The sequence below is a fragment of the Nicotiana tomentosiformis genome, chromosome 7 (assembly GCF_000390325.3).
Source record: "Nicotiana tomentosiformis chromosome 7, ASM39032v3, whole genome shotgun sequence".
Lineage (NCBI taxonomy): Eukaryota > Viridiplantae > Streptophyta > Magnoliopsida > Solanales > Solanaceae > Nicotiana > Nicotiana tomentosiformis.
Window position 1 is genome coordinate 57,633,146 of NC_090818.1, and position 11,714 is coordinate 57,644,859.

Here is an 11,714-nt window from a genome sequence, read left to right on the forward strand (position 1 = left end):
TCCTGTTTGGTTCCCACATTATGTATGTTGTGTGCCTCTGAGATATTAGCTTAGCCATAGACCAAAATCTATTGAAATAACATCCTTTTTCTGTAAGTGGTAGAAAATTTTCTGCAAGTCATATGAATTCCTTGAGGTGACTGCATTATGCTACTTTTACCCTACATTTGAATGTCCATAAGCTGTCTGTCCTGAGTTAACTCGTTGATGTAACTTGATATTAGTTTGTTCGAGAATTTAGCAATGAGTTGGATTTTTGCTGCTTCCATTTGATGTAAAGAAGAAAGGATAGTCTTCTCTGCTTATTTTTCCTCTTGTTATCACTATATAGGAGGTACATCAGAGCCAATGCTTGACTTGGTGAATCCTCAACAAAAGTAAGTTACTGAAAAACGTGAAATAATTTTATTATAATTTTTTATTACCTCTTCTGAGACCGTTGGCATCACTAGTAGGTGCTGGTATTGTATGCTTAGCAATGGATGTGCAACTAAAGATTAGTTGTTCAGGAGTTTAAACATTTTGTTGCAACCTTCCTGCTTACTTGATGGTTTACCGATATTCTCGCTAGCATACTTAGTGCTTAAGAAGATTCCTCAACGTTTTTGTTAGGTCTATTATTTTTTTGGGGTGAGTGGTGGTGGGGGGGAGTTAATAAATAAACTGCAATCAAAGCTTTACATCCACTGTTAATTCATACACTAGTTTATATTGGTCTTTAGATGACTTGTTATCTTGGCCTTATATCTGAAAATTAGTTATTGCTTACAACAGTGAAGGGTTCACTTATTGCATCTTTCCTTATACTTTATACTATTATTACTTTTCTATTCCAACCATGTTCTCATATCTCAAAGGTCATTGGGGGTGCACTTTCTCCAATTCCAGAGAATAATTGCACGGCCGTTAGTACTCAGGTTTGTTGCCCTTTAATTTTCTTCTAAATCAACTGAGTGGCTTCTTGATTGACACTTTGGAGTGAGTGGATAGGACTATAAGTCTCATTTCAGTTGATGCATTAGCCGATCTAGTCAGGACATATGAGGTATAAATAGATTGTGGTTAAGTTATCTTTTCCTAGTTAGATGCTTGTTTAGATACTGAGAGGCAAACCAGTTCTTTTACTACAGACGCTCTTAGTTATGAAGGAATGTCTTGGGTCCTTCGCTAGATTATGATGGTAGTTGAAACCTATGTATTGTGCAACAATAAGGCAATATTTTATTTTGTTTCCTTCTTACGAAGAAGAGAGTGGAGTGTGGTGGTGGCAGCTATTATTTTTTTCAAATTGTGCAATCTACTAGAAGTGCTAAATTTGTGGATGAACTACAAAAGAACTTCATAGTAGCAGATAATTTGTCTTGTTCATTAGATTCTTTGGTGCACTGCTTTTGGGGGATGGCCAGTCTTCTTTTGTACATTAGACCTACTCTATTTCGATATATTGTTTTGTGTATTTGATTTTTGAATACCAAATTTGGAGAAAGATTCCTGGAACAACCTTAGGAGGTGGTTGGCAGAGAAGAATCAAGTGACTACCGAGGGTTTCATGTTGAGTGGACTTCGGGGTTCTGGTACCATAGCTAGAGCTGTTAGTTCAAAGCGTCGAACATTATTAACTCTGTTCATTTATATTTCATGGATTCTTCTCTTGCGTAGGTCAAGTCTGATATTCTGATTCAGCCTTTTAAAACTTACCTCAAAGTTGTCCTGTCTACATATTTTTATTTAATATTTTGTGTTCCATTGTAGTCTGGATCCATTTTTGCTGCTGCTGGTGATTCTTATGCATACTGCTGGGATCCTATCCATGATCTGAGACAACGTATGTGGTTGGAGTTGCTTAAAAATTATGATTGTAATATCCGTTACCATCCCGGCAAAGCGAATGTGGTTGTTAATGCTTTGAGCAGAAGATCCATGGGGACTTTGACCAGGTTATGTGTGGTCAAACTTCCAATAGTTACGGAAGCCTAACAAATAGCTAGCCAAGGGGTTTGTCTCGATGAGAAGTATGATGGAAGGTTGATAGCAAGTATCGGTGCTAAGTCTACTTTAGTAGAGCAAGTTAAAGCCAAACAATTTGATGACCCTAGCTTGCTTAAGCTCAAGGAAGGTGTCCTCAGTGGCAAGATTAAGAATTTTGCACTTGATGAGAATGGTGTGATGAGACTTGATGGCCGCTTATGCGTGCCTAATGTGGAAGATCTTCGAAGAGAAATTATGGTAGAAGCTCATAGCTCCAGATATTCAATACATCCAAGTTCTAACAAAATGTATCATAATTTGAGGGATGTTTATTGGTGGAATAGTATGAAGCGAGATATTGCAGATTATGTATCACAGTGCCTAATCTATCAACAAGTAAAAGCTGAACACCAGAGGCCAGGTGGCTTAGCTCAAGTCATTGAAATACCATAATGGAAATGGGAGAGCATAAATATGGATTTTGTGGTGGGCTTGCTGCGAACTTTTAAGAAACACGACTCTATTTGGGTTATAGTTGACCGACTCACTAACTCAGCTCACTTTTTACCAGTCAAAATAACCTCCACGGCACCCCAGTATGCAACATTATACATAAAGGAGATTTGCTCGGTTTCATGGTTCTCCCATGTTTATTATTTCTGACAGGGGTGCACAGTTTACTGCCCAGCTCTGGCAGAGTTTTCAGGAAGGTCTCGGTACCCGAGTTAATCTAAGTATAACTTTTCACCCTCAAACGGACGCGCAGGACGAGAGGACAATTCAGACATTGAAAGATATGTTACGAGCATGTGTTCTTGATTTTAAAGGAAACTAGGATGATCATCTACCTTTGATTGAGTTCGCATATAATAACAATTATCAAGTGAGCATTCAGATGTCCCCATTCGAGGCCCTATATGGGAGGCGATGTTATTCGCCTGTATGGTGGTTTGAGTTAGGTAAAATGAAGCTTATTGGGCCAAACATAATACATGATGCCTTGAAAAAGGTAAAACTTATTCAGGAACAACTTAAAATAGCTCAAAGCCAACAAAAGTCATACTCAAATATAAGACGCTGCGATCTTGAGTTCAAAGAGGGTGACTATGTATTTTTAAAGGTGTCTCCAATGAAGGGTATCATGAGATTTGATAGAAAAGTGAATCTTAGCCCAAGATATATAGGGCCTTATCCAATTCTTAAAAGGATTGGGCTTGTAACGTATCGACTAGCTTTACCTATAGAGTTATCTTCTGTGCATCCAGTTTTTCATGTGTCCATGCTGAAACAGTACTTTCACGACCCGAGTCATGTACTTGATAGACAGGAGATAGAGGTTGATGATACTCTGACATATGAGGAGGTCCATGTAGCTATAGTAGACAGGCAGGTTCGTAGACTTCAAACCAAAGACGTTGCTTTGATGAAAGTAACATGGAGTAACCACTCAGCTGAGGAATCTATGTGGGAGCTCGAGGAAGCCATGAAGAAAAAGTATCCTTATTTGTTAGAAATTTCTAGTAAATAATTCATTTTAAGCTTTAAAATATTTAGATTGTCAAGTTATGTGATATTTGTACTTATAATGATGTAAAATGGCTTTGGCAGGTATATGGGTGTGTCTTGAAGTTGTATATTATTAGATTGAGTAGCTGGAGGTGCAAAGTATTATTGTTCGATTGGTTTGACAGGTTGATTTTTTTTTTGATATCTCAAGTTACAAAGGAAACTCTGCCGAAAGTTTTGAAAATTGTAGAAGTTAGTCAAATTTTGGGGGTAATAAAGGATGGTGTGAGTAGCGCAATGTCATGACCCAAACTAACTCCTGTCGTGATGGTGCCTATCGTGGAACTAGGCAAGCCGACTCATTTCCAAAACAAATCGATGTTTTCATTTCAAAGATAATTTAAATGTTATTTAACATAAAAACCTTCGTAAAGGAGTTCAAATCAAAATAAAAGTGCGGAAGGAAAAGCCCGACATCGGGGTGTCACTAGTCATGAGCATCTACTATATTCTGTCTAACAATATCAAGGCTAACTCAGCCTAGAAAATAGCTAAATACGACTAGAGAAGGATAAGAGGGAGAAGAGCAGGGGCTGCGATCGCGCGGGTGCGAGAAAATGGCCGCAGGTGTGAGAAGACTGAGGGTACATATTGCACACTTTGCGAATTTTGGTGCATTCTTCACCATTTCTTTTCGGTTTTTGGAGCTTTTGGGAAAGATTTGAAGAGGGAATCAAGGGGGCTTCGTTGAGGTAAGTTACCTGAGCCCCAATACTTGTATATATGGTGATTTTCCATTGTTTAATCATTGTAATTAGTGAAAATGAGGGGTTAGGGCTTGGGATTTTTGGAGATGTAATTTAAGGATTTGAATGACCAAACGATATCGGATTTTGATGAATTTGGTATGGTTAGACTCTTGAGTGAATGAGCTTTCTAGTTTTGTGAATTTTGCCAGATTTTGAGACGTGGGCCCGGGGGCCGGGTTTGAGTCAATTTCGGGTTTTGGTCTAATTTTGAAGCTTTTCTTGCGGAATTCATTCCATTAGCGTATATTGATGGTATTGTACTGATTGTGAATAGATTTTGAGCATTTAGAGGTCGAGTCCAGAGGCAAGAGCATTGCGGGGTAGAGATTTGACCGGTTTGAGGTAAGTAAAAATTGTAAATGTAGTCCTGAGAGTACGAAACCCCGGATTTTGTATCATTCAACTATTTTTAGTGACGCACATGCTAGGTGACGGGTGTGTGGGCGTGCACTGTTAGGGATTGTGACTTGGTCCATCCCGTAGAAACTGTAAAGTTGCATACTTTGTTGACACTATATGATACTTATATGTTATAGAAAGAGTTTCTGTAAATTGGACTGAATGCCATGTTTGGGCCTTGCGCCAGTGCTGTTTGGACACTTAGTGGCTGTTTCTTACTATCCTCTCATTGTTTTTGATTGAAAATCTATACTCAGTCATGTTTATACTTGTTTACCGCATAACTCAATTTTATGACTCTATTTTGATGCATATAAATGTTTCGGGCCGAATGCCCTGTTTTACTGAAATGCCCGAGTGGCTTGAGAGGTTTATGACTGAGTAAGGCCGAGGGCCTAATTGTGAGGATGAGTGTGGATCGGGGATGCCCGCCTGCAGTATACTTTATTATTATAGCACGTGAGTTGTCCGTGCAGATTATAGCACTTGGGATGAAGGAGCCCCTCCAGAGTCTGTACACACCCCTAGTGAGCGCAGGTACCTACTGAGTGCGAGTGCCGAGTGACTGGGAGGCATGAGTGATTGTGAGGTATGCCCGAGTGGCAAGAGTGATTGTGAGGTATGCCCGAGTGGCACGAGTGACTGTGAGGTTTGCCCGAGGGGTTGTATATGAGTGATGTTTTTCCCGAGGGGCTGTTTATGATTACAACATTTTTGCTCACCTTTTCATGTTTCCTCTGTCTGAAAACTGTTGAAAGATATCTTTAAATGATTTTTACTAGAACTGGATTAAACGAGATGTTTTGATTCTAATCCTGATTTTAAAAGCATGTGGTATTTTACTGAGATTTCCCGATATGAATGTTATATGCTTTATTGCTCGTCACTACTGCTCAGTCTTTATTTATTGTTATTACTTAGTGAGTTGGCGTACTCACGTTACTCTCTGCACCTTGTGTGCAGATTCAGGTGTTGCTGGACACAGTAGCGGTTATAGATTGTTCTGGTGGCAAATTTTCTTTGAGATAGCAAGGTAGCTGTTTGGCGATCGCATCCCCTGCTCTTCTCCTCTTATCTTCCTCTAGTCGTATTTAGGTATTTTTCCAGGTTGAGTTAGACTTGATATTGTTAGACAGATTGTAGTAGATGCTTATGACTAGTGACACCCCGATGTCGGGCTATTCCTTCCGTATTTTTATTTTGATTTGAATTCCTTTACGAAGGTTTTTATGTTAAATAACATTGAAATTATCTTTGAAATGAAAACATCGGTTTGTTTTGGAAATGAGTCGGCTTGCCTAGTTGCACAATATGCGCCATCACCATAGGGGTTAGTTTGAGTCGTGACAGATTGGTATCAGAGCCTAAGTTACATAGGTCTCACGAGTCATGAGCGGGTTTAGTAGAGTCTTGCGGATCGGTACGGAGACATCTGTACTTCTCTTCGAGAGGCTGCAGAACCTTTAGGAAACTCCGCATTCTTGAATTCTTGTCGTGCGAATCTGTTGATTCTGGTAACTAAACATCTGTAGTTTCATTCTCTCACAGATGGTGAGAACTCGTGCTACCTGTCAGGAGGGCCAGCCACCAGTACCACTAGCCAGGGCCGTAAGAGGCCAAGGTCGCGATAAAGGTCATGGTAGGGGCAGAGGTGCAGTCCGTACAGCAGTTGGGGCAGTACCTGCGATCTACCGGTTATCCCAGATCAGGACCAGGTTCCAGTTGTTGATGCACCAGCTCGGGCACCACCTGTGCCTATTGTGATTCCAGGCCTTCAAGAGGCCCTACCTCAGATTCTGATAGCATGTACTGGCCTTGCTCAGGCGATCTCTATTTTGACGGCCGCATTCACTTCTCAGGCCAGAGGAGCCACTCAGACTCCGGTCGCTTGCACACCCGAGCAGGTTATTCAGGGACTTCAGACACCGGAGGCACCACCAGCCCAGCCAGTTGCTGTTGCTCAGGATTATGTGGTTCCTGCTATGCCTGAGGATGATCAGCGTAAGTTGGAGAGGTTTGGGAGACTCCAGCCACCACCTTTTAATGGCACAGAGAGAGAGGATGCTTAGGACTTTTTGGACAGATGTCAGAGGATATTCCGTACTGCTGGTATTTTGGAGACTTGTGGGGTCTCATTCACTACCTTTTAGTTTTCTGGGGCTGCACTCAGATGGTGGGAGACTTACGAGAGGCATAGGCCTGTTGGTGCAGCACCCCTTACTTGGCAGCAGTTCTCCGTGGTCGTTTTGGAGAAGTTCGTGCCTTGATCCCGCATAGAGGAGCTGCGCAGATAGTTTGAGCGGCTTCGCCAGGGTGATATGTCTGTGACACAGTATAAGATAAGATTCTTTGAATTGGCCCGTCATGCTATATGCCCGGTTCCCACGGACAGAGAGAGAATCATGAGGTTTATTGATGTCCTCACTTATCAGCTACAGTTGCTCATGACCAGGGAGCGAGTTTCGGGTGCTACCTTTGATGAGGTTGTCAACATTGCTCGGTAGATTGAGATGGTTCGCGGTCAGGAGAGGGTTGAGAGGGAGGCCAAGAGGCCTCGTGGTCAGGGTGGATTCAGTGGTGCTCCTTTTAGGGGTCAGTTCCAGCACGGTAGAGGTCATCATTTCAGACATGCTCAGTCAGCTCGGCCATTTCATTAGGGTGCATCATCTGGACATGGTTCTCACAGTTCTCATTAGGGCCACTCATTACTTAGTGCCCTTCCAGCTCAGAGTTCGCCCCGTGCTCTACCTGTTCAAGGCTCTTCCATGCCAGGTTCTTCTACCAGTTATCCCGGTGCTAGGGGTTCCCTTCAGTTTCCGCCGTTAGCACCAAAGAGTTGTTTTGAGTGTGGGGAGCTTGGGCATATATGGAGGCAGTGTCCTCGTCGTCATAGAGGTCTATCTCAGTAGAGGAGTCAGCCTTCGACTACAGCACCAGTTACCTCACCACCCGCCCAGTCAGCTCGGGGTGGAGGTCAGTCAGTTAGGGGTCGCCCTAGAGTATGAGGCACATCACGGGGTAGTCAGGCCCGTTTCTATGCCCTCCCTTCCAGACCAGATGCTATTGCTTCCGATGTTGTGATTACAAGTATTGTCTCAGTTTGTCATAGAGATGCCTCAGTATTATTTGACCCTGGTTCCACGTATTTATTTGTTTCCTCGTATTTTGCCCATTTTTTGGATATACCCCATGATTCTTTAATTTTCTTCAGTTTATGTATCTACTCTTGTGGGTGATACTATTATTGTGGACTGCATATATCGGTCATGTGTGGTGACTATTGGAGGTCTGGAGACCCAGGTGGACCTTTTGATGCTCAGTATGGTCGACTTTGATGTGATATTGGGTATGGATTGGTTATCTCTATGTCATGCTGTTCTAGATTGTCACGCTAAGATAGTGACGTTGTCTATGCCGAGAATTCCGAGGGTTGAGTGGAGCGGTTCTGTAGATTATGTGCCAAGCAGGATGATTTCATATTTGAAGGCTCAACGCATGGTTGAGAAGGATTGCCTATCTTATTTGGCTTTTGTGAGGGAAGTTAGTGCAGAGACTCCTGCCATTGATTCTGTTCCGATAGTACGTGATTTTCCGAATGTGTTTCCTGCAGACCTACCGGGCGTGCCGCCTGACAGGGATATTGAATTTGGTATTGATTTGGTGCTGGGCACTCAGCCCATTTTTATTCCACCATATCATATGGCACCGGCGGAGTTGAAGGAATTGAAAGAACAGCTTCAGGAACTCCTTGATAAGGGGTTTATTCGGCCTAGTGTGTCACCTTGGGGTGCACCGGTTCTATTTGTGAAAAAGAATGATGGTTCTATGAGAATGTGTATTGATTACAGGCAGTTGAACAAGGTCACAGTCAAGAACAAGTATCCTTTACCTCATATTTATGATTTATTCGACCAACTTCAGGGAGCGAGGGTGTTCTCCAAGATTGATTTGAGGTCCAGTTATCACCAGCTGAAGATTCGGGATTCATATATTCTTAAGACAGCTTTCAGGACCCGATATGGCTATTATGAGTTCTTGGTGATGTCTTTTGGGTTGACCAATGCCCCAGCAGCGTTCATGCATTTGATGAACAGTGTATTCCAGCCCTATTTGGATTCATTCATTGTTGTATTCATTGATGACATCCTGGTGTACTCTCGTAGCCAGGAGGAGCATGCTCAGCATTTGAAGAATGTATTACAGAGATTGAGGGAGGAGAAGCTTTATGCAAAGTTCTCCAAATGTGAATTTTGGCTCAGTTCAGTAGCATTCTTGGGGCACGTGGTGTCCAATGAGAGTATTCAGGTGGATCCAAAGAAGATAGAGGCGGTGCAGAGTTGGCCCAGACCGTCCTCAGCCACGGAGATTAGGAGCTTTCTTGGTTTGGCGGGTTATTACCGTCGCTTTGTGGAGGGATTTTCATCTATTGCATCGCCCTTGACCAAATTGACCCAAAAGGGTGGTCCATTCAGGTGGTCGGATTAGTGTGAGGAGAGCTTTCAGAAGCTCAAGACTGCTTTAACCACAGCTCCGGTGTTAGTTCTGCCATCAGCTTCAGGTTTTTACACCGTGTATTGTGATGCCTCGAGGATGGCCATTAGTTGTGTTTTGATGCAGGAGGGTAGGGTGATTGCCTATGCCTCGCGCCAGTTGAAGACCCATGGGAAGAACTATCCTGTCCATGATCTTGAGTTAGCAGCCATTGCTCACGCCTTGAAGATTTGGCGTCATTATTTATATGGGGTTCATTGTGAGATCTATACTGATCACCGGAGTCTGCAGTATCTGTTAAAGTAGAAGGATCTTAATTTGCGTTAGCGGAGATGGTTAGAACTTCTTAAGGACTATGATATCACTATTTTGTACCATCCGGGGAAGGCCAATGTGGTGGCCGATTCTTTGCGTCATCGGGTAGAGAGTTTGGGGAGTTTAGCATATCTTCCAGCAGCAGAGAGACCTTTGGCATTAGATGTTCAGGCCTTAGCGGGCCAGCTTGTTAGATTGGATATTTCAAAGCCTAGTCGGGTATTGGCTTGTGTGGTCTCCAGGTCTTCTCTTTATGGCTGTATCAGGGATCGTCAGTATGATGACCCCCACTTGCTCGTTCTTCAGGATAGGGTTCGGAGAGGTAATACCAGGGATGTGACTATTGGTGATGACGGCGTGCTGAGAATGCAGGGTCGGATATGTGTGCCTAATGTAGATGGGCTTCGAGAGTTGATTCTTGAGGAGGCCCATAACTCGCGGTATTTCATCCATCCGGGTGCCGCGAAGATGTACCAGGATTTGAGGTAGCACTATTGGTGGAGGCGGATGAAGAAGGATATAGTTGGGTTTGTGGCTCGGTGTCTCAACTGTCAGCAGATTAAGTTTGAGCATTAGAGACCGGGTGGCTTGCTTCAGAGATTAGAGATCCCAGAGTGGAAGTAGGAGCAGATCACCATGGACTTTGTAATTGGGCTCCCACGGACTTCGAGGAAGTTCGACGCTATTTGGGTTATTGTGGATCGGCTGACCAAGTCTGCAGACTTTATTCCAGTTGGTACTACTTACTCTTTAGAGTAATTGGCTGAGATTTACATCCGAGAGATCGTTCGCCTGCATGGTGTCCCATTTTCCATTATTTCAGATAGGGGTACTCAGTTCACATTGCAGTTTTGGAGGACCGTGCAGCGAGAATTGGGTACTCAGGTTGAGTTGAGCACAACTTTTCACCCTCAGACGGACGGGCAGTCCGAGCGCACTATTCAGATATTGGAGGACATGTTGCGTGCTTGTGTCATTGACTTTGGGGGTTCATGGGACCAGTTTCTGCCACTCGCGGAGTTTGCATATAACAACAGTTATCAGTTGATCATTCAGATGGCTCCGTACGAGGCTTTATATGGGAGGAGGTGTAGATCTCCTATTGGATGGTTTGAGCCGGGTAAGGCTAGGCTCTTAGGTACATATTTGGTCCAGGATGCATTAGATAAGGTGAAATTGATTCAGGAACGGCTTCGCACAGCGCAGTCTAGGCAGAAGAGCTATGCGGATAGGAAGGTCTGTGATGAGTCTTTTATGGTTGAGGAGAAGGTTTTGCTGAAGGTATCACCCATGAAAGGTGTTATGAGGTTTGGGAAGAGGGGCAAGTTGATCCCCCGGTGTATTGGGCCTTTTGAGGTGCTTCAGAGGATAGGAGAGGTGGCTTATAAGCTTGCCTTGACACCCAGCTTGTCGAGTGTGCATCCAGTGTTTTATGTTTTCATGCTCCGGAAGTATATTGGAGATCCGTCCTGTGTTTTGGATTTCAGCACGGTTCAGTTGGAGGGTTATATGACTTATGATGTGGAGACGGTGGCTATTTTGGATCGTCAGGTTCGAAGGTTGAGATCAAATGATATAGCTTCAGTTGAAGGTGCAATGGAGAGGTGAGCCTGTGGAGGAGGCCACCTGGGAGACTGAGCGGGAGATGCGGATCAGATATCCACGCCTATTCGAGACTCCAGGTATGTTTCTAAACTCGTTCGAGGACGAACGAATGTTTAAGAGGGGGAAGATGTAACAACTCGACCGGTCGTTTCGAGAGTTATAGCCTCGTTTTCCCCATTTCTACTTCTTTTTGTGTTATTCAGCTATGTTATGTTACATCGGGTTAGTTGGTTCGGGACCGGAGTGGTTTCAGAGTGAATTGAGACACTTAGTCTCTTAAGTAGAAACTTAAGTTGGAAAAGTCAACCGGATGTTAACCTATGTGTAAACGATCTCAGATTTAAATTTTGATGGTTCCGTTAGCTCCGTTAGGTGATTTTGGACTTAGGAGTGCATTTGGAATGTGATTTGGAGATCATGATAGAATTAGGCTTGAATTGGCGAAATTGGAAATTTGGCGATTTCGGGCGGCAGTGAAAAATTTGATATCGGGGTCGGAATGAAATTTCGGAAGTTGGAGTAGGTTCGTAGTGTCATTTGTTATGTGTGTGCAGAACTTTAGGTCATTCGGATGTGGTTTGGTTGGTTTCGGCATCGGTTGCCAAATTTGAAAATTTAGAA

At 43.2% G+C, this 11,714-nt stretch overlaps 1 protein-coding gene across 1 annotated transcript; it reads left to right on the forward strand.

Annotated features, from left to right (window-relative positions):
• The first annotated feature begins 2,932 nt into the window (after positions 1-2,932).
• LOC104087320 (uncharacterized) lies at positions 2,933-3,595 on the forward strand. Its single transcript, XM_070180349.1, has 2 exons — positions 2,933-3,462; positions 3,577-3,595. Exons 1-2 carry the CDS (start codon positions 2,933-2,935, stop codon positions 3,593-3,595), a joined length of 549 nt encoding a protein of 182 aa, XP_070036450.1.
• The last annotated feature ends 8,119 nt before the right edge of the window (positions 3,596-11,714 follow it).

Excerpts from the sequence above, each read along its gene's own strand:
- LOC104087320 (XM_070180349.1), top strand. The coding sequence starts at position 2,933 with ATGAAGCTTATTGGGCCAAACATAATACATGATGCCTTGAAAAAGGTA.